Raw genomic sequence first — 26,708 nt, 5'->3', positions numbered from 1 at the left:
TGGGGCTGGTGTGGCCGCTGTCCTCGCTGTCCCCGCCACAGCCGCCATGGGCAACTGCTACACAGTGGGACCCAACGAGGCGCTAGTGGTGTCAGGTGAGGGTTCGGGGGGCTTGTAAAGGAGGAAGGGGCAATGCTGGCAGGGGAGAAGAGGCAGGCGTCGAGACCCGGACACAGGTGTAGGAGGGAATGGACAGCGCCGGGGGTGCGGAGAGGGTCGTACCAAAGGAAGGGGCAGCAGCCTGGGGCACTGCCATGGGAGAAGGGCTGGCATCAGGACCGAGGACTCGGGTGTAGGAGGACATGAGCAGCGCCGGGGGTGCCAGGGAGGGGGTGTCAGAGTCGTGCCAGAGGAAGGGGCAGCAGTTCGAGGGCACTGCCAGGGGAGAAGGGCCGGCATAAGGACCGGGGACACAGGTGTAAGAAGTACTGAGCGGCACCAGAGATGGGGGAGGGGGCGGGGGTCGTGCTAGAGGAAGGGGTGTGCCAGGGGACGTTAATGGGTGGTGCCAGGGGAATGGGCAGCATGGGTGCTTGGGCTCAGCAAGTGCCAGGAGAAGGGATTCCTCAGGGATGGACTGAGAGCTGCCCCCACCCACCCCAGGGTGTGGCATTGCCCGCGTCTCCCTTCCCCAGGTTTGCCTCTTCCCCGGCAGGCTGAAGACTAGGATGGTGGGTCTGAGCTCATCTTCCTTAAGAAGACTGCCCTGCCCCCACCCCCTCCTTTGCCCCACATGCAGCTCTTAGGCATCTCGTGGGGGGAGACGGGATTCCGTTCCTCCCGGTCCTCGCCTTTCTTCTCTGCAGTGCTTAGTGTTTATCACTCCACCCCCACTTTGGGCAGCGCCTGGTACCTCCCCTCTGGTGCTTCTGGTGACCCCCCCCACTCCGAGTACAAAGGAGGGGGTCAGAAAATCGAGGACATGCATATTCCCCCAAAGGCTTTCCCTTGTAAAGGAAACAAACGGTTTGGGGATGTTTAACAGCCCTGGCAGGTTTCCATCATCCGAGATTTAGCAACATGTAGCAGAGGGCTTGGGAAGAAGCTTTGCCCTGCAGGCCAGACACCTCCCTCCTCATTCTGGGAATCCCCTTTCTCCCTCCTCCTCCTCCTCCCACCCCAGGCGAGGGAATTGAGAACTGGGGAGAAATCCGTTACTTTTCTCCTTTAAAAAAAAAAAAGCTGGGGCAGAAACACCTGAGTAAGGGTGTGGAGGCACCACCCAGCCCAAGGGGAAAGCCTAGAGATTGGGGAATTTGAGGGCTGTGGGAGGTGTTCCTAATTGCAAAACGCTGTCTGTTGAGACAGCTGGGGCTGCGTGGTTTGTGTGCTGGGGGTGGGCAGGGGGAAGGAAGGCCCTTTGGCACTTCTACCATCCCATTCACCTTTCTACAGAGGATGGGAGGGCATCACTGGCCCACACCGGCTCAGTGAGAAGTCTGGCAGGCAGTGCTGGGACCTGGGTGTGGAGTTCTCCCAGCCTGTTGGTGTTCCCTGTGGGGGTGGGGGTGGGGGTGTGCTATTTCTGAGCAATGAAATATTGTGTTGGGGGGTTTTCACCCATGAGCTACCAAGGTGTGGGTTGTGGCTTTGGGCCCAGCATTGATCCCAAAAATCGAAGGCTTTCTCAGTTACCAAGGAAATCCCAGCCCTGCCCACTGGGGTATTGGCAGAAGGACCAAAGCCTTAGGCTCAGTACAGGAACACAGAAACACCTCTCCACTGAGCTGAATGAAAGGAATGATCCAACCCTATCATTTTACAGAGGTACAAACTGAATCCTAGTAAAGTAACTTGCCCATGGTCACCCATTTTGTCAGAGGTGAGGTTCAAACCCTTAGCCCTCTTGACTCCAAAGCAATGCTTTTTCCACTGGACCTTTCCTGAGTCTCTTTCCCTATCTATGGAGATAAAGTTCCCAGAGCTTTGACCAAAATTCACTTTTTCCATCTCTGTTGAATATTCCTAAGGCTAAGAGATGAGATCTTCTCTTCTTCAGGAACCACCTAAGGAGTGATAAAGAGCTCTCTCTTCTTCCTTCAGAACTCCATCTTCCTCCCCTTCCATCCCCTCCAGAGCTCTTAGCAAAAAAAAAAACCTGGGCCTTAGACCATTTTCTAGGGAGTGAGGATTTCCAGACTGAGGAAACAAGGGGTGGGAAAAAATGAGAGGGTGGGTACTTCCTGGGCCTATGGACAGGCAGAGGCTTAGAAGGTGGAGTTGGCAGGTTTCCAAAACTCAGCCCTGGCATCAAGGCAGAGGCAGTGTTGTGAGTAGCAAGTTAGAGCAACCAGAAAGAGGGAATGTTTTATTCCAACCTGCCTCTGCCTCGTGGGAGAATAGATTTAGAACTAATCTATAACATACACACGTATCCCCTACACCTCCATGTTACAGAAGAGGAAACTGAGGCCCATAGAAGTTATCCCAGTCACACTGGGAATATGGAACAGAGCTGGCTTCAGATCCAGTGTTTTTTGTCTGCTCTTTATTGCCTTCTTTAACCTATAATCCATTCCCTAGCCTAGGGCAGAGGTTGTAGATTAGAGCCAGAAAGGATGGAAGAGATCATTGAGTCTATCTCTTTATTTTTGTTTTTTAAACCCTTACCTTTTGTTGTAGAGTCTATATTGTTTCCAAGACAGAATAAAGATGAGGTCTGGGCAATCAGGGTTAAGTGACTTGGCCAGGGTCACATAGCTAGAAAATATTTGAAGTCAAATTTGAACCCAGGACTTCTTGTCTCTAGGCCTGGCTCTCCATTGAGCCACCAAACTGCCCTATAGCCTTCATTTTTAAAAACTGATTTTTATCCATGCCTTTTTTTTTTCCTGGAAATACCTCTTCCTCCTAACCAAAGCTTCCCTTGTATAAAAAGAAAAAAGATTAAGTGGGAAAATCCCCCACCCTGCCAGCTCTCACCTCTCCACCACAGGAGGAGGTACATTTTGTCTCACCTATTCTTTGGAAACGTTCCTGATTTTCCCACTTGCTAGGAGTACAGGAGTCTCCCTCACTGGTCCCCACCCTAAGTCCTGGGCCAGGAGCCTCTTCTTCCCACCCTCAAGGTGTCACTTCTTTGTGATCATTTTGAATCCATCTTCACATTCATCTTCACGGTTTCACTTCCCTTGTTTCTTTTTTATTCCTCATTTTTTACTGCATAGTAATATTTTGTTTTATTGACAACTGCCAGGTTTTTCCCATATTTCATACAAATGCTGTTGGCGGATACTCACTTTCTTTTCAAAAACATGCTATAATATCAGAGCATTGTTTCTGTCTTTGACCTACTTGGATCTTGAGCCTCCAAATGGACTCACTGAATCTGAGCTTGAGAACTCACTGTTCTTGCATAACTCTACACTGAGATCCAGAACCCAGCCCCTTCATTTCCCAGATGAGGAAACTGAAGCCTCAGAAGCATCAAAGGTGAAGAAATTAGCACTCCAGCCCAGGGGTTCTGATGCTTGGGACTCTGGGGCTTCGAGCTGGGACAGAGGTTCATCTCCTGGGGAAAATAGGTCACCATGTTGGGGCAACCCAACATGTCCTTCTCCTCTATGACTTGTAATAGTCAGGGATGGGGTCAAGAAAAGCCTACCTGAGGGAAGCTAGCTATTAGTGGATAGAGAGCCAGGCCTGGAGACAGGAGGTCCTGGTTTCAAATGTGGCCCCAGCCAATTCCTAGCTGTGTGACCCTGGGCAAGTCACTTACCCTCTCCAGCCTAGCTCTTATCTCCTTTCTACTTTGGAACTAATATTTAGCATTAATTCTAAGACAAAAGATAAAGGTTTTTTTTAAAAAACAAAAGAAAAGCCTGCCAATAATCATTTGAGACAAACCTGGAGGTACCTCCTTTAAGCCCCACCCCAGAGGGGATTCTGTTACTATCTCCCACCCCTCTAAGCCTCTAGAACAGGGGTCAGCAACCTTTTGGGCCGTGAGAGCCATAAACGCCACATTTTTTAAAGTGTAATTTCGTGAGAGCCGTACAGTGCTCACAGTGTGGCTCCTGTAACAGCGCCTGAAAAAAAATTGACTTTATGGCTCCTGCAGAAAGAGCCATACGTTGCCAATCCCTGGGCTAGAAGTAAGTGTGATCACATTAATGACCAGCCTCTCTCCCTCCTACCCAGGGACAAATTCCTCTTGTTTTACCCTTTGCTTAGACTGCTCAAGTGCCGTAGAATAAAACCTCTGTCTGCATAGTGCATTTAGTTTTGCAAAGCTTTTTTTGTATATTATCTCATTTGATCCTTATACTGCTTTGGGAGGTCTTGACAGACAGGCATCACTGACCCTGCAAGGTTGAGGCTTTGAGAAATCAAGTGACTTCCCCATGGTCATGCATTCAGTGTCTTAGATGAGATTTGAGCCCAGGTTCCTCCTGATTCCAAGCCTACAACTCTCTCCTCTACCTGGCAGCTTATTTAAAAAAAATAAATAAATAAATAGATTTTATTTAAAATTTAAAATTTTTTTTTGTTTTGTTTTTTTAGTTTAAATTTTTTAAATATTTAATACTCTATCTTGAAAATATGAGATTGAGTATTAAATCTTTTTTTAAAAAAGTAAAACCCTTCCCTTCCATCTTAGAGTCATTACTTTTGTATTGCTTCTAAGGCAGACAATCGGTAAGGGCTAGGCAATGAGGGTTAAGTGACTTGCCCAGGGTCACACAGCTAGGAAGTGTCTGAGGGCAGATTTGAAACCCAGCACTTCCCATCTCTGGGCCTGGCTCTCAATCCACTAAATTGTCCCTAGAGAATTAAATCTTGATGTCACCACATCCTCTCCTCCCCTCCCAAGCTTACTCCCATAAGCTCCTCTTCTCCTGGCAGTTGGAGAGCCCCTTGAACTTCTTCCATATAGCTATTTCCAGGCCCTTCCCAAGGACCCATGGGAAGATTGAGATGCTCACCTGTCTTCTGGCCTACTTCTGAAGACTGATGCCCTGAGTCCTACCTCAACTAGGAACAAGTAGAGGGTGACAGGCCATTCAGAGGCAAAGTTGGCAGAGCCCTGGTGCCATAGTGGAGGAGAGCAGAAGATGAGGGATCTGGGGAAGACTGGGAAGCAGAAACAAGCTGGGTCAACAAACAGGGCAAAGAAGATGGTGATGTAGGGGGAAAGGATCAGACTCCGAGGAGTCAGGAAATCTGGGTCAGAGTCCTGCCCTTCCTCTGGAATGGCCAGTATGGCCTTGTCACTCCGTTCTGGCCAGCCTCCAGCTTCCCCTTCTCTCCAGTGAAGGACTTAGACGCGTTTGCTCTCAGAGGTCTGTTATATTCCCCACAAACTCCCCAAGAACATGAAAAATCAGAAGCTGATGGCCAAGGAAAGCCAGGTTTGGGACAGGAAGGAGGGGATTGGTCCTTGGTTGGGAATGAAGCCGAGGAAAGGCGGTCACACTTGGAGGCAAGGGGACGGAGGAGCCCATGCCAAGTGGAGGGCCTGTCCCCTTTGCTAGGCAAGGCCTTCAGGCCAGAGACAGAGAGGGCAGGAAAGCTGTTCTAAAGAGCTTGGACTTCCTGTTGTCAATGCTAGGCTGGCGCCCTGCCAGGTTTCCTTTGGTTTCCTTGGCCTGGTCTCTCTCTAATTGGCAGATCAGAACCCAGAGTGAGCAGAGCCAAGAGAAAAGTGGGGTAGGGGCAGGAATTAATAGGTTCTACCTCCCTGCACTCTTAGTCCACCCCCTCTGAACCTTTGTGCCCCCTTTGGTGCTGGGCTATCCCATGTTAAATGTCAGCCTGGCCAGGCCCCCAGGGCTAAGGAGGTATTGGCTCAGAGGTCAGAGATTTAAGAGCTGGAAAAGAATCTCATTCTTCCAGGTGGGAGAGGGACAGTTAATGCCCGAGACATGGTGGTGATTCAGTCATTCATGCTCAACTCTTCATGGACCCGTGGACCAGAGCACACCAATACCATGGGTTTTCTTGGCAGAGATCCTAGAGTGGTTTGTCATTTCCTTCTCCGGGGGATGGAGGCAAACAGAGGTTAAGCGACTTGTCCAGGGTCACACAGAAAGTAAGTGACTGATGCTAGATTTGAACTCAAGTATTCCTAGTTCCAGGACTAGCATTCATGTTGTTCAGTCATTTCCAACTCTCCATGACTCCATTTTGGGTATCTTGCCAAAGACATTGGAGTGGTTCTCCATTTCCTTCTCTAGCTTATTTTACAAATGAGGAAACTGAGGTCATCAAGGTGAAATGACTTGCCCAGGGTCACACAGCTAGTAAGGGACTAAGGCCAGATTTGGTCACAGGAAGATGAATCTTCCTAACTTCAGGTCCAGTACTCTATGCTCTGATGCCACCTAGTTTAGCACTTAGTAGGCACTTAAAAATTGGACAAAAAGCCCAACTCTCTTGTTTTATAGACAAAAGAAATAGGTCCCAGAGAAGTCAAGTCATACACCCTTCCCAGAATCAGTGGTCAGTGGCAGAGTTGGGGTTTGAACTCAAGGCCTTTGTTGGACTTTTAAACCCAGAATTCTTTCCTCCATACTGTGGCAACCAGCCAGATACTTGCTTGGCCTCTTCCAATTTCACTTGATCCTAAGAAAGATTTAGATTTCCAAGCTGGTCACATGTTCTCAGATGCAAGATACTTGCTGGCCCCCAACTGCCCATGGGCTTGTCCAGCCCACGGGAATATTGGACCCTGGACTTAAGAGAGCAGGAAATGACCCAAGGGACTTTCTGATCTAACTTCCTCACTTTACAGATGAGGAAATGGAAGGCCAAAGGTTAAAGACTTGCCTATGATCACAGAGCCAGAATCAGAACTCAAGTCCTCTATCTCCAAAACCAGCATTTCCTCCAATGCTTGAATGCCTCCAATCTGTGAAATGAGATCAGTGATAATGTCCTACAGACATCTGAGTTTTATCTTTGCCTTTTGGTTTCAGACCTCAAGCTTCCCCCGAATCTCATTAAATCCCCCTTGTAGAATCAGACTTTTAGTCGAAAACCAGCTTGCAGCCCAGCAAGAAACAGAAACTGCCATGTTGCACACATGGGCCATTCCGCTTCTCTCTCAACAAGAGAGAAACACATTTCAATCTCAGTTCTCCCATCCCACAATCGGGCACAACATCTGTCAGATTTCCCAGGCCTCTTAGCATTGCCTTCCTTTGTGTCGTCATTTTGTTGTCGTGGATATTATATACACTTTCCTCCTGGTTCTTAGTTCATTGTGTCAATTCCCGTGTCTCATTTCCTCGATCTTTCTTTTACATGGTTATGATTTATATTGTATTCCTGGACCACAGTTTCTTTGGTCATTCCCCAGGACATTGGCCCACTTTGCCAGTTTTTTGCACCCACAAAAAATAGTACTTTCTAGCTCTGTTCTGTTTTACATTTTACCGGACCCATTTTTCTTTGATTTCCCCCCAAAGCACCTAGCAATGAGGTCCCTGAGCCAACCATCTTAGTCACTTCTTGCCTTGTTCCAAACTGTTTTCTAGAAAAGATGACCCAACTGTGTCTCTACAAGCCTTTGGATTACCTCTCTCTTAACAGAAAAGATCTTTGTAAGTCCTACAAATCTGTAGACATGGGAGTTACTCTATTACTGTTACCCAGCCTGGATGCTCTAAGTTGCTATGATAGCTTTCACTGGTATCAGAGACTTCTCTGGCCCCCGCATCTTCAGCAGTGTCAGGCCCCGGTATTAAGGCACCCCTTGATGTCTTACGTTCCAAAGCCTTGAATATTTCTGGAGAAAGATGGGGCACCGTGCACAATGGGTCCACTCTGGCTAGTTAAACTTTTTTTTTTTTTTTAAACCCTCACCTTCTGTCTTAGAAATAATACTGTGAATTGGTTCCAAGACAGAAGAGCAATGAGGGCTAGGCAATGAGGATTAAGTGACTTGTTCAGAGTCACCCAGCTAGGAAGTGTGAGGCCAAATTTTAACTCAAGACCTCCTGTCTCTAGGCTTAGCTCTATCCATTGAGCCACCTAGCTGTGGCCTAGGCAAAGTCTTCATTCTCCTCCTTGCTACCCTTTAATTCTCTTCCTTAGAAATTATAAGCTTGTCCCCTTCCTTTCTTTCTTTTCTTTCTTTCTTTTTTTTTTTAATTTTAATTTTATAGGCAATGGGGGTCAAGTGACTTGCCCAGGGTCACACAACTGGGAAGTGTCTTAGGTCAGATTTGAACCTAGGACCTCCCGTCTCTAGGCCTGGCTCTCCATCCACTGAGCCACCCAGCTGCCCCCTCCCCTTCCTTTCATCAGAGCAGGAACCATAGTTTGGCATAGCCCTTTCCTGACATGAGCTCATTCGAGCATCACAACCACCTTATAAGGGAGGCACATAGGTATCAACCTCATTGTGCTCATGGGGAAACTGAGGCTCAGTAACTTGGCCAGGGCCCACATAGCTAATAAGTACTCTAGCTGGGATTTGAACCTAAGTCTCTTCTGCTTCCAGGTGTCTCTGATACTGTTTCTGCAGTTCTCCTTTGTCTTTGCTGAGAGCTCTCTCCTTCACCTTATATGTCTGTTTGCATACCCCACCTCGTGCCTCACAAACTTTGTGCTCCAAACTGTTCCATTCATTGGTCCTTGGCTGTGCCCAGCACTCTCCTGCCTTTGCTCACACCACCCTGGAATCCCTTCACTTCTTCTTGGTTGGCACAGGCTTTATCCTTTCCTCCTGACTTACATTGTGGGACAGGCACTTTACCCCTCCTGGCCTCAGTGTGTCATCCATAAAATGGGAATAAAAATACCTACGGGACCTGGGTAACAACATTGTTACTTTTTTTAATAAGTATTTAGAAAAACCTTACGAGCATGGATGGTAGTAATGGAAGTGGTTATGTCTTTGAGGCTCAGCTCAGCTCTCACCACCCATCCTACCATTCTGTTTTCTGCTTGCTCACATTTGTTTTTGCTTTCTCCCCCTTTCCCCCCTTTCTCCCCTTCTCCCCTTCCTTTCTCTTCCCTCTCCTCTTTTCTCCTTCCCTCCATTCTCTCTTTCCCACTCCTTGTGTGTAGTTGTGACCTTGTAGTGTCATTCTCCCTACGTGTCCTGTGTCCCCAAATAGATTATAGGCTAATACTTAGAGTGGCACTTGTGTCCAAGGGCCCTGCATATATTAGGTGCTTGCTGAACATTTAATAGTGATGATAAGTGCCAAAGGCAGCTGGCTGGCACAGCGGGTAGAGTGCTGGGCTTGGAGTCAGGAAGACTCATCTTCCTGAGTTCAAATATGGTCTCAAACACTTGCTGGCTCTGTAACCCTGAGCAAGTCTTTTCACCCTGTTGGCCTCAGTTTCCCCATCTGGCAAATGAGCTGGAGAAGGAAAAGGCAGATCTTTCCAGTATTTTATATGTGTCCCTGAATGAGTCACTTTACCCTGCTGGCCTCAGTTTCCTCATCTGTCAAATGAGCTGGAGAAGGAAATGACAAACCACTCCAGTATCTCTGCCAAGAAAAACCCCAGATGGGATCACAGCAAGTCAATAGGACGGAACAAAATCTCCAAAGGATGTCACATGAACCCAGAGCCAGTATTTCTCCCCAGATGAAGGGATAGAGAAATAGACTGGAGGCATAATAGGAGGGAATGTAGATAGACAACAGGGAGAGCTAATTAAGGGCAGAGAGCCAGAGTTACCAATTTTGGCTTAATGTAAGGAAAATCTTTCCAATGAATAAAATGAACTCTGCCCAAGAAGAATGGGCCCCTGGGGATGTTGTGGGTCTCGTGGCAGTCTGACCACCTGGATGCTGAACTGGAGCTTCTGCGATCCTTCGCAGTTCTGAGATTCTGTGAACTCCAGGTTAATAGGTCTGGCTTTGCTTCATTTGCAGGGGGCTGCTTCAGTCCAGATGCGAAGAAATATGTATTTGGAGGCTGGGCCTGGGCCTGGTGGTTCGTCTCGGACACACAGAGGTAAGGGCCTCCAAGAGGGAGACGGTGAAGATGGGCTACGGGGGAGGGCAGTTAAGAACTTCTCCTTCCTTGGTGATGATCTGAGCTGGCTCCCGCATGCCCCCAGCCCTTCTAGCTGAGCTGCCACGTGGGACCAAAGGTCTGTGAGGTAGAAGTTGGCACTGCCAAGTTAGCAACGGAAGCCCTTCCTTTGGGGGCTGGCATTGGTGGCGCTGGAGAATTCAGGTGCCATATACCAGGAACATCTCTGCTCTCAAACAACACATTTCTCCATCAGATAGCCTTAATTCCATGCCTTTCTAGGTCCAGTGTTTGTGGAGTCACAGAGCCTTCATACAGATGAGGAAAGTAGAAATCCAAACAGGAGATAAACAAGAGAAGATTCAATGTTTACATTCTTTCCAGGCTGAGGTCAAAGTATTTTAGGTGGCGAAGGAGGACCTGGGTGGTGGGTGCTTAGGAGGAAGAAGGTTTGAGCATTGTGGCCAAGGGGGTTGTGAGGAATATATGAAGTTTAGATAGAGCAAGGGGAGGAAGGGTTGGTGCTTGGGGCTCTTTTGGGATCAGACTGAGGAGCCTGAATGAGATGGACCTACCACTACCCACCCCTTCCTTGGCTTTTAGAAGTGGTCATTTCCCACAGTCCTTCAGGGGAATATCTTACCCTGAAAATTGAGGTGATCGTGGGGAACACTGAAGAAGGACTGAAATTTAAATTCCCTCTTGTCCCTAGTGTTACCCCCAAGGGAAGGGGGGTCCGCTTCAGCTGTCACTGTATACCTAAAAGAACACAGCCAGAATTAGGAGGGAAGAGTTGGTGCTTGAGGAATGGGAGGCCCTGGGGGGAGGGAAGGAGCGGTCACTGCCTCTGGTTTTCTATCAACATCCCTTCTTCCTCATCTGTTCTCCTTACCTTGTCAACAAGCCTTTCATCTAGTGTCTTGAGGCCCCAGGGAGCCTTCTGTCCCATAAGTGCTAAGAATTCTTTCTGGTCCCGGCACAGAGATGTCAGAATGCCATTCTGGGGTCTGCCACAGACACTTGGCATGATGGAAAAACAGGGAAGGCCACCGCAGACATGTTCCTCCCTGGAAGTGATCCACCCACAATCCTAGCTAGTGTCAGAGCTGGTGGGCACGTTGGAGTCTGACCCCTTCATTTTAGAGGAGCAAGAGGCCACATGATTTGCCAAGGTCACACAGGAAGTGACTGGCAGAAGCTAGGGTTAAAGCTTTGGCCTGTGCCAGGCTCCTGTGTCTCTGATCCATGTTTATTCTCTTCCCTCTTCCTTAGTTAGGAGAATGGGCTCCATGACAATTGAGTCCTGGGGTGGCGTTGAGCAGGACCAAGACCCTCCCTAGCCCAGAGGGTGCCATGCTCAGAAGCAGAAGGGTCTGGACAGATGGTCCCAGCCCTTGGGAAGCTAAGATCTGACTGAATAGTCTGATGCCACTGACTTTTACCTCTAGACTTCAGCCCCTTCCTGTCACTTGGCCTGAGGACAACTCCCTCTCCTACTCCCTTATTCCTTTTGCACTATGATTCTGACAGAGGGACCTCTCTCAGGCATGGAGCCACATCCCACTTTCCTTGTCCCCAAGGTGACTTTAGGAGCTTAAACTCCAGCTGAGTGGTATTGAATTAGGGACTTCCAACCTCCTTGTGCAGCCAGGAATTAGGCAGAAGTGGCCGGCCACCCACTGACCAGGAGCTTCCCCAGCCTCCCTCAAGGCTGATCCCCTGAGCTGCTGGCTATGTCCACCTGGCCAGGACCTGCTCTCATCTCACCAAAGGATGTTCCCTCCTTTCATCATCTCCCCACCCTAGCATGATGGAAGGGGTCTCCCTCTGATCCATTGTTCTCCCTCCACCTCTGGCCTCTGAGCTGCAGCCTTCCTCTCTCCTTCCCTCCCTCTTCCTCCTCTCCCTCACACTCTCCCTCCTGGCTTCTAGCCCTGAGCTAGCTCTGGGAGCTCTGCCCTTCAGTGCATCAGCCTTCAGAGAGAGGAACCTGCTGGCAGGAATTAAAACAAGGAAGACCCCCGCCAGAGCCTCCAGGAGGCATTTTTGCAGCACAATCCATGCACACACATGAAGGCAGAGATGGAAGAACACCTGAAGAAGAGGGAGAGGTGGGCCATGTCAAGATCAATGCCATAGAAGACCCCAGAGGATGGCCTATATGAGGCATATCCTGCCACTCTCAGGCCAAGGAGCCCCCAGCCTCTCAGATTGGGGATTCAGTCCAGGGCCCCCCAAAATGCCAGCACTGAGCCCTAGGAGAAGAGCCCCAGGCCTCTCAGATTGGCAGATTCAGGCCAGGGACCCCAAAAACACCAGCACTGAGTCCTAGGAGAAGAGCCCCAGGCACCTCAGATTGGTGGATTCAGGCCAGGGAGTCCCCAAGCCTCTCAGATGAGGCTCATGGATGGGGGTTTGGGCAGGACTTTCCTGGGAATGTGACCTCCTGCTCTCTGTTGCCCTCCTTTGGAGGCTCAGCCTTCTCAGCCAGGTTGGCTGGTACACCTTGTCCCTCCCTCTTTCTGGCATCCAGGCCTGCTAAGAAGGATTTGAAGCCTCCCTGCCCCGGCCCCCACTTCCTTGTTCCCCATTTGCTTTTCGAATGACTCCTCCCTGCCCCCTCCCTGATCCCAGAGGAGCAGGGGTGCAGTCACCTCCCAGAGATCCATATCACCGGGAGAAAACCTTGGCAGCGCAGGCCTAAGTGGCGCCTGCCTGGTACAGTTGTCTCTAAAGCTGCTCTGCTTCCTCGCGCTGTCGTGCCAGCCTTCCCCGAGGCATTTGTCCCCCGAGCATACACCTGAGCAGCCCAGATGCTGGCCGTCACTCACCCCCTGAGCGGCCTGCCCTGGGCAGAACCGCCAGAAGTTGGGGGGGAGGGTAAAAAACAACCACACTAGACTTTAAGCTTTAAAGAAACGTCACGTTGGCTGCCAAGCGGACCCCTCCCCGCCCAGGATCTTTGGCAGAGTGTGAGGCGGACTGCAGGTGATGCCAAGCAAGCTTTCCCAAACACCCCACCGCTGTGCCCATCAGCCATCCAGGGCGCTCGCCACCAGCTGCTAGGGCAGCCCTCCCTGCCCCCAGGACCTCCGGCCTCAAAGTCGTCTACAGCCAGGGGCCCGGGGTGGCTCGTGCAGTGCCCCAGGGGGGCGGGCACTAGACACCGTCAGGGACCTCAGCTTGCAGGGGCTCGTGGGGAGGGGAGGGGGGCAGAGGGGGTATGAGGTTCAGAGTGCCCTGCCCCACTCTGGGCATCGAGTGTCAGTGCCCATCTGGTAACCACTGTGTGTGTTTGCTGTGTCCCCTCCTCCTCCTCCTCCTCCTCCTCCTCCTCCTCCTCCCTCCTGCCCCCTCCCTGGCTGCCGCTCAGACTGACTCTGGAGGTTATGACCATCCTGTGTCGCTGTGAGAATATTGAGACGTCGGAGGGGGTCCCGCTATTCGTAACAGGGGTTGCACAGGTAATAACCCGCCTGCATCCTCCCTCTGTGTCTAATCTTCTTTCTTTTGGCCCTGCTGGGCCCCAGCAGGCAGATGGCAGCTAGCGGATCGGACCTTCCAAGTGGGACCCTCCCAGCGTGTCGTTCCCCCCACCACCCCCTCGAAGCTTTGGCAGTGTGGGTAGCTTCAGCCTCGAACCCTCTCTGCTCCCCAGGCTAAGGCCCAGAGCTGGGGGGAGGGGGGTCTCTGGAGCCCTCGCCCTCCCCACCTCAGGGCAGTGTCGGCAAAAGAACAAGGGATGCAGAACGCCCGTTCCTGACCCACGAGGTGGGACCTTGTGCTGACTCTCAACGAGCAGGGTTGGGGCTGGGGGCAGGGAGCATCTTTGGGGTGTGGACCAGGGAATGCAGCTGCAGTCACCCCCAAGCCTCCCGAGTCTCTGCCCTGCCGGCGTACCCCCACCCTTGGCCTTTGCTTCCTCCGCTGCCTCCATAGCACCCCTTTCCGCATGCCAGATTCCCTCAAGCTGGATGGCCTGCCTGTCTGTGAGGGGGAGAGATTAAAGCCTGTGCAGATGAGAGAGGGGTCCTGCCTGGAATCCCAAGTCAGGGAGACCCCGGTAGGCCCTGCCAGCAGCTTCAGGCACAACTTCCCCTCAGCTTCTTTCTGAGAGAGCCAGGAGCTAACGCAGGAAGGAGCAGGAGCCCCCCCTGCCCTTCTCTCGAGGAAACTGAGCCCAGGGCTCTGCCACCCTGGCACTCGCCTGCCATCAAAGCACCCTTCCGGATGGCTCTTCCGGAGAGAGCAGAGCTCTGGCCAGGGAGGTGGGGAACCTCGGCTCTTCACAAGTTCACTAACTCATTGTGTGACCTTGGGCAAGTTATTTCTGTTGAATGGGTCTCAGTCTTCCTATTTGTGAAATGGGGCAAATCACACCTTTTTTTCTGCTTCATAGGGATCCCAGGAGTACAGATGATTGGAAGTGGTGGCACCCTTTATAAAAGAAAACCCAAGAGGAGCTGCTGGCTCCATGGATAGAAAGCCAGTTCTAGAAATGGGAGGTCCTGGGTTCCAATATGGTGTCAGACCCTTCCCAGCTGTGTGACCTTGAGCAAATCACTTAATCCCCATTGCCTGGCCCTCTTCTGCCTTGGGAACAATTGGGGGGCGGAGGGGGGAAACAGCAGCAAGGAGAGAAGAAGAGGAGGAGAGAAAGGAAAGAGGGGATGGGGGAGACAGACAGAGAGAAAACGAGAGACAGACAGAAGGAGAGGGAGAGGGAGTGAGAGAGACAGTGCCTAGGTGAATCTGGTAAGGCCCCACCATAATTATATTGTTCTTTTTGGCTGAGTCTACTACTATTATCTATGGTGGAAATTGGGTTAGAGATCTTCTGTTGAAATAACAAATAGCTAGTTCTACTTTCTGTATTGTTGCTAAAATAGGACCCGGCCTCCATTCTATTATTATTATTTTTAAACCCTTCCTTTCTGTCTTAGAATAAATACTTTGTATTGGTTTCAAGGTAGAAGAGTGGTAAGAACTGAGCAATGAGGATTAAATGACTTGCCCAGGGTCACACAACTAGGAAGTATCTGAGGCCAGATTTGAACCTAGGACCTCCCATCTCTAGAACTGGCTCTCTATCCACTAACCACCAAGCTGCCCTCATTCCATTATCAATATTTTGAAACAATAACAAGATGGTCTGTAAGAGGCCTCGAAGGCATGTCATCTGCCCTCCTACCTCTGTGCCAAACCAGGCCTCCCCCTTCACACAAAAGACATCTCTCTTCTTAAGCATTCCTTCCCTCCTCTGCCTTGGCATCTGATCCCAGGGCAGCTCTTTCTCAGCTCTCATCTCAGCTGCATCTGACTCCACGGCGGTCTGAGGGCGTTCTTTGGTGGGAGACAGCGGCATGTGGCATCTCTTGTGGGGGCTGCCTTCCCATCTGGAAATGTTCTTCCCGGGCAGATTGCCTCCCCTCGCCCCTCTCTGCATCCTGCCTCTTATCTCTGGTCTCATCCCATCTACCGTTTCCTTCCGTGCTGCCTACAACATGCATGCCCTTGTCTCCCTCCTCCTTTGACCCTGGCAGCTGCCTTGACCCTGCCCTTCTCACTTTCTCAGCTGAACTCATTGAGAAAGCTGGCTCCACTTCCTCTTTTCTCACTCACTTTCGAAACCTCCTGCAATCTGGGCTTCTCCACGTCACCAGTGACTTCCTAATTACAAAAAAAATTTTCAGTTTTTAGTTTACTTTTTTTTTCTCATTTTTGAGTTTCAGATTTCCTACAACACTTCCATAAAGATCGGGCCAAACTTATTCCCATTCTAATTACTAATCTAATGGCCTGTGCTCAGTCCTCATCCTTTCTGGCCTCTCTGAAGCATTTGAAACTCCATCACCATCTTCTCCTGGGTACTCTCTCCTTTTACCTATCTGACCATGTCTTCACTGCATTTTCATCCCTCCACACCATGAGTGCTCCCCCACCCAGATCCTTTCCTACATTTGTTCAATATTATCTCATTCCGGGCAGGGCACTGGGCCTGGAGTCAGGAAGACTCCACTTCCTGAGTTCAAATCTGGCCTCAGACACCTCCTGGCTATGTGATCCTGGGAAAGTCACTTAACTCGTATTGCCTCAGTTTCCTCATCTGTCAAATGAACTGGAGTAGGAAATGACAAACACTCCAGTATCTTTGCCAAGAAAACCCCAAATGGGGTCAAGAAGAGTTGACACCAAAGGAGTGCCACAATAGCATCTCACTTGGTGTTCTATTCGGCCAGACTCCTAAGTTCGATTCTCATCTCTATTCAGATGATGCCCAGATCTGTCTGTCTCTTCAAGCTCTCTCTCTTGACTGCCAGACTCTCATCACCAACTGTTTTTGGACATCTCCAGCTAAATTCGTGGGCATTTCAAATTCTGCACGTCCAAAACCGAGCTCATCTTTTCCCCCCAAGCCTTCTCCTTTTGCTGTTGTTGGTTTGTTTTTTTTTTTTTATTACTCTCTGTCTTAGAATCAACAGCAGATATCAGTTCCAAGGCAGAAGAGCAGTAAGATCTAGGCAGTGGGGGTTCAGTGTCTTGCCCAGAGTCACCCAGCTAGAAAGTGTCCAAAGCCAGGACCTCCCTCTCAGGCCTGGCTTTCTATTCCCTGTCCCCAAACCCTCTCGTCATCCAGACTTCTCTATTGTTGTCAAAGGCATCTTCTCTATCTTGTAGCTTCCTTGTCTCCTTCCATAGACCCTGGCCACTGCCAGACTCCATATTTCTCCCTTCATACAGCCTCTCTTGTCTATGTCCCCTTTCAACTACCAGGGGCCCCATCTTTGCTCAGGCCCCCCATCTCTCCGCCCTGGAGCCTTCTGATCATCTCCCTGTTTGAAGTCTCTCCTCCCTCTAATCTATCTTCCACATAGCTAGCTGCCTGGGGAATTATTCTGAAGAGCAGGTCTGACCCCGTCCCTCCACTATCCACTGAGTTCCAGCAACTCCCTATGGCTCTAGCATCGATTGTTATATGAAGTCCTCCCTTTGGCTTTTGATGCCCTTGATAACTCAACCCTGTCCTTCCCTTCCAGTCTTCTAACCCCAGACTCTCCTCTGCACACTCTATAATATAGCCGCACTGGCCTCCTTACAGTTCCTCAAACCAAATGCTCCCCTCTCTAATCTCTGTGACTTTGGGCTGGTCCAAGGTGCCTGAAAGTCTCCCAGATTCCCTACAAGACTCCATTTAGGGGAGCAGCTGTTTACTCAATGGGTTGATAGGACTAGAAACTAGAAGTCCTGAGTTCAAATCTGACCTCAGACACTTATTAGCTGGGTGTCCCTAGGCAAGTCACTTACTCTTCATTGCCTAGCCTTTACTGCTCTTCTTCCTTAGAATTAATACATAGTGTTGATTCTAAGATGGAAGTAAGGGTTTAAATATATATTTAACATATATATATATATATTTCATTCATATCCTCCTTTCTGCAGGAGACCTCTTGGATCTGTAGCTTTCTCCCATATTCCTAATTATTCCCATCCTGTCTCCCCCATTAGACTGGGAGCTCCTGAGGGGCAGGGACTGGTTTTGCCTTTCTTTATCGACTCAGTGCCAGGTACGTCCAGAGTAGATACTTAATCAGTTGTCCCCTGATCGGACGCTTGAGAGCCAACGCTCCCAGTAAGTCAACTCCGATTATCCTCCCACTAATGACTAGAGGAAGAGGGCAAACAAGCCTTGCCTAGGAGATTAATTGGCTTCTGCCAGCTCAAGCTCAGCTCTTACCCAGCAGCCTCTTGAGCTAGTTTCTCAGCCCTTAATCCCCCCAAGTATGCAGAAGGGGAAAGGGAAGGGAAATTCCTCCCCCAGTGCCCCCAGATACTTCTTAGGCTTAAATCTATGGCCCCCAGTGACACTGCGGCCTTCCTCCACATTCATACTGTCCCCAATCTCCGAGTCATCTCTCAGCTGGCAGTGGAGGGACAAGAGTGAGCCACCCTTGTTCCCTCTTGGGGCTTTAGAGATCATCAGTGAACCTACTGGGGAGATCATCTTATTTTGTGGGCAAGCCAGCAGGAAGTTAGGAACACCCACCTTCTCTTCCTTCAGAGCCAGAATAGTTGGGGCGGGGGCTCTCAGGGGGGCAGGGGAGGCATCTTTCCAGCTGGACTCTCCAGGGCTTAGTGACTGCTCCTGGAAATGGGAGGTGGCTCCCCAAACAGTCTGGGAATAGGATTTGGGGCTGGGGCTCTAAATAGCACAGCCCTCCTAACAAGCCCAGCATCAGAGGAGCACATAGAGCACCCAATAGGGCAAGAATTCCTTGAACACTTGTGTGTCTGACTGTGCTAGGCCAAAATGAAATACCCCCAGCTAGTGCCTACAATTCCATTGACCTTCTTTAAAAAATCCTTACTTTCTGTCTTAGAATCAATACTAAGTATCAGTTCTAAGGCAGAAGAGCTTGGGCAAGACCTTAAGCAATGGGGTTAAGTGACTTTTCCAGAGTCACACAGCTAGGAAGTATCTGAGGCCACATTTGAAGCCAGGCTCTCTTATCTCCAGGTCTGGGGCTCTATCTACTGAGCCACCTCGCTGTCCTGGAAACAACTTGAATGCAGAAAATTATATGCAAAATATATGCCAAGTGGATGGAAAAGTATTGTGGGGAAGGATTTGGAAAAGGCTTCATTCAATACAAGGGGATACCTAAGCAGGACTCTAAGGGAAAGGGAGGGTCCTCTAAGCAGGAGGCCCAGGCTGTGCAAAGGCCCAGTAAAGGGAGCTGAGCTGCCTCCTTAGGGTCAGTTGGTCCAGATGATTCCTTTTCAATCTTGCTCAAAGGAAAACAGCTATCACAGAAGGGGAGGCCAGTCAGGTAGGTGATTTGGGGACCTTCAGTCCCTTTTCTCCAGTGGTAGATCAGCCTGACCCCTCATTCTCTTGAGTCTTATCACTATCCCTCCCAATAACTCAAAGTCTGTTTCTTGTCACCGTCCATATCCAGCCACCCTATTTGCCAGGAGGAGTAGCAGTAATTCTTTACAATTTCCCCCAGCCTGGGGGTAGGGCAGGAGGCAGCTTACCCTGGGACTCTATCAGGGTATTCTAGGTCCGTCAACATGTAATTATCATCCCCTAGAAGTGACTACTTTCTGACCGCTTCTGTAAGAATCTTTGCAAATGGGGCTGCTTCCAGGGGATGCAGTCCCCAGAGAGCTGAAGCAGGAACCCCAAGTTCTAGGTCCCAAGGGCCTAGTTCAGCAGTCCCCTTCCCCATCACCAATCTCAAATCTCCCTTGTGGGATGAGCCATGCTAACCTGAACCCTGTCTGGCCTTCCTCTCTAGGCCCCCCAAGCCCAGCCACAGTCAGCCCACTGTGGGGCACCATTTCCATTTCCACTCGGTTAACTTGGCCCTGGCATTTGTTTCCTAGAATGGATCAAGCCACCTCCAGGCACTTCAATCCATCCGACATTTATGGAGTTTTTCCCACCCCTCAGAACATCCCTCACACAGCTTTCCTCTTCCTGTGGTCTTCAGTTCAGGCTGATCTGAATGTGTGGAGTTAGGGGGTGCACCTTCCTACTGGGGGACAGGCAGAGAAGCCTGCCTGGCCCCTTTCTCCTGCCACCCTCCTTTACCTACCGATCTTCTCAGAGCCTGGGACCAGCCCAGGGGACTTCCCTGCCCCTCTGGAGCCACCCAGGCCTTCAGAGCTGCCCCAGCGCCCCCGACCTCTCCCTCCCAGACACATACACATGTTTTACGTTTCTTGACAGGATTTCCCTAGAGATAATGACGTTGCAGCCCCGCTGTGAGGACGTAGAGACGGCCGAGGGGGTAGCTTTAACTGTGACGGGCGTCGCCCAGGTACAGTAACTGCCTCGCATGTGTGTCCGGCCAGGGGAGGGGGACGAGAGGACCCAAGGCAGCCTGGGCAGTCGGGGACATGCCCTCCGCTGCTCCCCCCGAGCCCAGGCAAGCAGACCCATCGCCCCCATCTCTCTGCAGAGCCCAGGCTTTAACCTTCTCTTGCTTTGCCGTCTTCATCCCTGGACAGAATGAATAACGCTCACCTTCTCTCCTCAGCCTGGCCGCAGCTAGCCCTCTCCGGAACCCTGGCTATTCTAATCTCAAGGTCTTTGTAGGTGTTGGAAGCTGCTTGTTCAGGCTGCCTGGGACTTCGGGCCCCCTTCCCCACTCTACATTCATCAGGAACTAGGGGAGGTGATTAAGAGCCTAATAGTCAGTGGCTCAGTAGAGAGCCAGACATAGAGTGAGGAGGACCTTGGTTCAGATCTGGCCTCAGCCCCTTGCTAGCTGTGTGGCCCTGGACAAGTCACTTAGCCCCCATTGCCCAGCCCTCACCACTCTTCTGCCTTGGAACCAATACACAATACTGATTTTAAGAGGAAAGGTAAGGATTAAAGAAAAAAAAATGAAGCAAGCCATATCCATTCTCTCTGGCCCTCTTCCTTCATCTCTCCAAGGAAGTCTGCCTCCCTCTTTCTCTGCCTCAGCACCGGTGTCTCTCCTTAGTGACCAGAAAGCCACTTTGGGGGGGAAGCTAGAGAGCCAACAATATAGGGGACAGATCAAGAGGGTAAGAACAAAAAGGCCCACAGAAAGGACCTATGAATGCGGTGACACTGGGGTCCGGACCCCAGTACTGCTGCTGCCACCTCCACTCTCTCTGGGGCTTCAGCTAAGACCTAAATGTTGGGGTGCTCCTGAACAGCTCACTGCAAACACGGTCACATCTGGCTTGCTGCAGACACAGGCACTTCCAGTTTTGTGCTGAAAGGAGAAGGGCCTCTGCGTGCCCTCTTGCCCACAAGAGTGATGGTCTTGGGTAGGTGGGGAAGGAACAGAAACAGTGTGTGGTAGCTTCTTCCCCCAAGCAGTATGGAGTCCACACCCCAGCCTGGCCAGGCAGGGAAGTCAGGGGGTGGTAGGGCCATCCCACTCAGCCCCCTGGCCCAGGTGAAGGGGAGCAGAAGCTGCTGCCTGCTGTAGCCTTTTTTTTTTCTTTTTCTCTTTCTTTTTTAAACCCCTTTGCTCCAGCTAATGTGTCCTCCTGGGCTTCTTCCTTCTCTGTAGGTGAAAATCATGACTGAGAATGAGCTGTTAGCAGTGGCCTGTGAGCAGTTCCTGGGGAAAAATGTCCATGACATCAAGAATGTGGTCCTCCAGACCCTCGAGGGCCACCTGCGATCCATCCTAGGTGGGGGCAGCTCCTGCCTGGGCCCCAGCTTTCTTTCCTTTCCCTACCCAGCCCTGCCCTTTGTAGTCCCAAATTCCAATATTCCAGAGTCGGCCTGGACCTCAGAGGCCATCTGGACCAACCTGTACCCCAAGAGGAATCCTCCTCTGCCAAATCCTTGACAAATTTAATCTGACCTCCTCTGAAGACTTGCCCAGAGAGGGGACCCACTAGCTCCTGGGAAAGCCCATTTTCACTTTTAGACAGTATTAGGAAGCCAGCTAAGCGTCTCAGTGGCTAGAGAGACTAGACCTGGAGTCAGGAAAACCTGGATTCAAATTCCACCTCAGACTTTTACTAATCGTGTGACCCTGAACCAGGCACACTTAAATTCTATTTGCCTTCATTCACTGGAGAAGGAAATGGTAAACCAGTCCAGCATCTCTGCCAACAAAACCCCATGAAGAATACTGGCATGCCATGGTCCGTGGAGTCACAGAGAATCAGATACGACTCAACAGCCGCAAAGTGTCCAGCCCCGATCTGTAATTCCCACCATCGGGCCTGGGCTCCAACATCCTCACTGTCCTCATTCTCTGCCTGAGGACATGGACCGGCTTGTCCCAGGCCTTCCTCCATAGAGATGCCCAGTCAGACCACAGCAGAGGAGATTAGTGGTCAGTTGCCTTTCCTGCTCTGGGCCTTCCGGAGGGTTCTGGTCACCCCATTATACCATTGATGCTCATTGAACCCAGAGTCCCCTAAAAGCCCAAGGTGGTTTTCACATGAATCCCCCCCTTTTCCCCATCTTCCACCTCCATAGAGATATGTCTGTCCCCCTTTAGCAGGGAAAGGCAGAGTCCCAGGGTCCAGTTCTGAGGTTGAGGTTTGAGTCCCTGGTTGGAAACCCAGTGAGAAGTCTAGGATTGGAGTGGGAAGTCCTTCAGTTAAGATAGGAGGCAGCTAGGTGGCTCAGTGGACTGAGAGCCAGGCCCAAAGATGGGGCGGGGTGGGAAGGGGTCCTGGGTTCAAATATGGCCTCAGACACTTCCTAGCAGTCACTTGACCCCCATTGCCTACCCATATCACTCTTCTGTCTTGGAACTAATACACAATTTTGATTCTAAGACAAGGTAAGTGTTTTTAAAAAGCTTATATATCAGGCTACAAGATGTCCCCAGAACTCTAAGAAACACGAGTATTTTAAACTGAAAGATTTAGGAGAATGGGGAGGAAAAAAAATCCTTACTCCCACCCTCAACATTTTAGGAACATCACAAATTTAGAGCCAGCCAGCTGGTTAAACTCCATTTTATAAATGGGAAAACGGAAGCCTAGAACAGTTAAGCCATTGGCCCAAGATCATACAAGGAGCAAGGAGCAACACAGAGATTCAAACCCAGGTCCTCAACTCTAAATCCAGGGATCATTCCATGGAGCCTCGGCAACCGCAGGGAACTGAGGATGCCTCCAGGGTTACTAGGGGAGTCTCTTCCCTCCTCAGTAATTCCTTCCTCCCGTCCATCTTGACCAACCAGAAAGCTGGTCCAGGGAAGCATCTGGAAGAACAGTGGTTCAGATGGAGGGAGGAGGCTGAAATAATACTGTGGGAGGAGGCAGAAGGCCTGGGTTGGAGGACCAGGTGTGTATCTGCATGGTTGAGGCCGACTGTCATTCTCTCTCTGGAAGATGGGCACCACAGCGGGCAGGGAGGGGGCCTCTGAGCTCCCCAGGGTTGTAAAGTGGGGAGAAGATCTGGGGAGACTGGGCTTGACCACAGGCTAGCTCTTTCTCTGGAGGAGAAAAGTTGAGCGATATAGATGCGATTAAGGGAAAGGTGGCTCTAAAGGAATTCAGCCTAGGACACCCGAGAGCCTCGGAGGCCTCTCCAGAGCAGTCTTAGGTGCCTCCAGGCCTGGCACTCTCAGGCCTGCTCCAGTGACTGGGGAGGAAGGGTTGGATCTAGGCCGTGCCTGCCTTTGCCCCTGCAGGGACGCTGACAGTGGAGCAGATCTACCAGGACCGAGACCAGTTTGCCAAGCTGGTGAGGGAAGTGGCCGCCCCAGATGTGGGTCGCATGGGCATCGAGATCCTCAGCTTCACCATCAAGGTAGGGCCCTCCCCAGGGGTGAGGGAGGCCTGCGTGGCCCTGACTGCCCTCTTGGGGCTCACGGTCCTTCCTTAAACCCTACAGGATGTCTATGATAAGGTGAATTACCTGAGCTCCCTGGGCAAGTCGCAGACAGCCCAGGTCCAGAGAGACGCAGACATCGGAGTGGCCCAGGCAGAGCGAGACGCAGGCATCAGGGTAAGGCGGAAGCAGGTCTGGGAAGGAGGGACCGCGGTCTCCGGCCTAGGGCTGCCTGCCAGATCCAGAGCACAGGCATCCCGGGCAGCCGGGCATGCAGCAGCCCACCAATGCCCAGCCTTTGCCCCTCCAGGAAGCCGAGTGCAAGAAAGAGATGCTGGACGTCAAGTTCCTGGCAGACACGTACATCGCAGATTCCAAGCGGGCCTTTGAACTGAAGAAATCGGCCTTCACCGAGGAAGTCAGCATCAAGGTGGGGGCAGCAAAGCCCGGGAGGGGGGAGGCAGAGCCCTCGGGATGGCGGGATGGGCCCAGTGACCTCTCTCCCCGCAGACGGCCGAGGCCCAACTGGCCTACGAGCTCCAGGCCGCCAAGGAACAGCAGAAAATCCGGCAGGAGGAGCTGGAAATCGAGGTCGTGCAGAGAAAGAAGCAAATTGACGTGGAGGAACAGGAGATCCTCCGGACCACCAAGGAGCTCGTCTCCACCATCCGGCAGCCCTCGGAGGCCGAGGCCCACCGCATTCAGCAGATCGCCGAGGGAGAGAAGTGAGGGCCCATTGGACATCCAGCTCCCGAGGCCGGCTGTGCCGGGGCCTGTACCCTGGGGTCCCCGCAGTGTGGGCAGTCTGGAAGGGCAGGGAGTTTATTATGGTCTAAAGAGATGAATCTCTGCCCGTGAGGGGCTCCCTTTTAACGGGGCAGAGAGATGGCCCCGGAGGCAGTTTTGGCTGCAAGTCAGACAGAGAGGTTCCCTGGGCTGTGGGGCCAGGCTGAGGTCTGAGCACCTTCTCTTCTTCCCCCACTCCTCCCTCCAGGGTGAAGAAGGTCCTCTTGGCCCAAGCAGAAGCTGAGAAGATTCGGAAGATAGGGGAGGCGGAAGCCATGGTGATAGAGGCTCTGGGGAAGGCAGAGGCTGAGCGGATGAAGCTTAAGGCTGAGGCCTACCAGATGTACGGCCACGCTGCCAAGCTGTCCCTGGTGCTCGATGCCCTCCCCTCGGTAAGAGGGCCCCCCTCCCTCACAGCCCAGTTTTGCCAGCTCCCAGTTATCTGTGGGCCAGGGGAGGCCCCTCCAAGAATACTCGTCAGCATCCCCAGGTCACCCCTCACGTGCACAGACCTCCGCCAGGGCCCAAAGGAGTCCCTCCTCACTTCTCAGTTTGCTTGGCTCCCCCCCACCATTCTGTCATCTTAAAACTCCTGACCTCTGGGCAGCCTGCCTTTGTAGTGGGCCGAGGCAGTACAGTGGACAGAGCACTAGGCCCAGAGTCCGGAGGTCCTGGGTTCCACTGTGGTCTCAGACACTTCCTAGCTGGCTGACCCTGGGCAAGTCCTTCCCTCCCCACTCTTCTGTCTCAGAACCAACACAAGTACTGATTCTAAGATGGAAGTGAGAGTTTTAAATAAATGGGATCGGCATTGCCCAGTGCCCGGGGCAGCTGTGACCAGGGGGCGAGGCCAGCGTGCTTGTGTCCAGGTAGGGGGCGGGAGGGAGCAGACCCCGCAGAGGAGTGTCTGGAGGGTTCCCAGGAGCCAAGGGCCACCTCTTCCATTCTAACATGCCCCCCTCCCGGCCTAGATCGCTGCCAAAGTGTCTGCGCCACTGACCAAAGTGGACGAGGTTGTGGTGCTCAGTGGAGACAACAGCAAGGTGACCAGTGAGGTGACTCGTCTGCTAGCGGAGCTTCCAGCTTCCGTCCACGCGCTCACCGGGGTGGACTTGTCCAAGGTGAGGCTGGTCCCAGGGTGGGAGTGGGGGGCGGCAGAGGCGAGGAGGGACCCCCCCAACGGCCTTGTTCTCCACCCTCCCCGCAGATCCCTCTGGTCCAGAAGGTGACGGGTACTCAGGGCTGAGGACGCCCCGTCCAGTCCCCCCGCCCTCCGACGTGTGTCGTCATCCCAGGGACAGTGGAAGATTTACGGACTCTGGTGCCTGACTCGTGGGGACCAGAAATTCTGCCAAGTCCAGTCAATCCGTGTCGGTCCTTTTTTTGTCATCATCCGTCCCTCCTTCACTCTTGTGCCCTCCTCCTCTCTCTGTCCCTCCGTCTCTTGTGTGTGACCCCTCTTGGCTCACCTCCACAATCATAGTTTAAGCTAAGGATGTTTATGGTCACTGCTTGTCTTTGAGGAGCCACCTTGCAGCTCCTCGAAATCCTGGTGCCTTGAAGTTCTCCGGCCGTCCATTTGTCCACCCTGTGGTCCCGGCCAGAACTCGGTCTGAGGGAGGAGGGTGGCCTGGGGTAGGGAAGCCTTTCCTTGTGGCCCTGCCGTCCTCGTGGGAAGTCAAGGCCTCCCTGGCTTCTACCAACCTTGGACTAGGCTTTCTTCCCTAGACACCTCCAGTCCCCCATCCCCTTCCTCTCCAGCCAGCCCTCTGGGGCAGGGAGCACAGGGGAGAACCGGGTCGGGGCCCTGGCTCCTTTGTTCAGGCCCTTCTGGCTTCACCCACCAAACTCTGACCCGGTCCCATCTTTCCACAATCGCTTCTATCCCCGGGAAGCTGATGGAGATGCCTTTTGTCACTCCAGCTGCCAGAATCACCATTGGATGGGGGCTGTTTGTGGGCCAGGGGGACGGTCGGGCTGCTCCCCGGCGTGGGTCTGCCCGCCCTCTTCTGGGGCTTCCCCTTGGCCAATGCCGTGCCAAGAGCAGCAGGAGGCTATCTGGGCCCTACTTGGGCATGACCTCAGGGGCAGGGAAGTTCCCTCCTGGCTGACAAGCAGACGGGTGACAGGTTCAGGCTGCTTTCAGCCTCCGGACGAGGCTGGGCATGGCAGAGGCCGGAGCTGCAGGCCTTTGCCTGCCTTGGGGAGGGCCATGGTAGAGGGAAGCCGGCCTGGCGCCCAGCTGTTTGTCATGGGGAGTTTGCGTCCCAGGTGATGGATGGGGATTTGCCACCACTGGGCACACTGTGCTGTTGCTGGCCCCTCGGTGCTGCCCCTTGCCCAGCCCTCCAAGCTCCTCACACCACCTTACTCCTTAACCCTTCCACAGGATACGGCCTGAGCTCCATATTCTTGTTCCTTTTGCTTGATGCTAATCCGGCCTGGCCGGAGCCTGGAGCCTCTCTCAGCCCTCAGCTCTGAGAGCTGCCTTTGGGGCCAGAGGCTAGGCCAGGAGGATCCTGGGATGGCAGGAGCTGGGCTGGGGCAGGGATTGTGGTGGGCAGCCCTACCTGGATGGGGTCTGCGGGGCTGCCCCTGCGGCTGGCCTGTGTCGCTGTCCCTGCATGTAAGTGCTGCATGTCCGGCCTTGGCCCTGCCACCTTCCCTCTGATAGAATAAAGACTCCTTGCACCCA

General features: G+C 52.1%; 1 protein-coding gene across 3 annotated transcripts; it reads left to right on the top strand.

The window, feature by feature from the left end:
• Positions 1–16: 16 nt before the first annotated feature.
• FLOT2 (flotillin 2) lies at positions 17–26,708 on the top strand. 3 transcript variants are annotated; one of them, XM_044672870.1, is made up of 11 exons: positions 17–95; positions 9,837–9,918; positions 19,673–19,763; positions 20,994–21,117; positions 23,088–23,206; positions 23,291–23,404; positions 23,538–23,657; positions 23,738–23,952; positions 24,222–24,405; positions 24,985–25,134; positions 25,221–26,708. In XM_044672870.1, the coding sequence occupies exons 1-11, from the start codon at positions 47–49 to the stop codon at positions 25,257–25,259; spliced, it is 1,287 nt and encodes a 428-aa protein (XP_044528805.1). In that variant the 5' UTR covers positions 17–46; the 3' UTR covers positions 25,260–26,708. The 3 variants fall into 3 exon arrangements, with proteins under 3 accessions (XP_044528805.1, XP_044528806.1, XP_044528808.1); XM_044672871.1 differs by lacking the exon at positions 19,673–19,763 and adding an exon at positions 13,313–13,403; XM_044672873.1 differs by lacking the exons at positions 17–95; positions 9,837–9,918 and adding an exon at positions 13,366–13,403.

Source organism: Gracilinanus agilis, chromosome 4 (genome assembly GCF_016433145.1).
Source record: "Gracilinanus agilis isolate LMUSP501 chromosome 4, AgileGrace, whole genome shotgun sequence".
Lineage (NCBI taxonomy): Eukaryota > Metazoa > Chordata > Mammalia > Didelphimorphia > Didelphidae > Gracilinanus > Gracilinanus agilis.
The sequence above is the reverse complement of the archived record's forward strand: the minus strand, read 5'-3'. Positions and strand labels throughout refer to the sequence as shown.

Coding starts and splice junctions, on each gene's coding strand:
- FLOT2 (XM_044672870.1), top strand. CDS start 47: ATGGGCAACTGCTACACAGTGGGACCCAACGAGGCGCTAGTGGTGTCA. Junction 23,207..23,290: donor TCCTCAGCTTCACCATCAAG/GTAGGGCCCTCC, acceptor TAAACCCTACAG/GATGTCTATGATAAGGTGAA. Junction 23,658..23,737: donor CCGAGGAAGTCAGCATCAAG/GTGGGGGCAGCA, acceptor CTCTCCCCGCAG/ACGGCCGAGGCCCAACTGGC.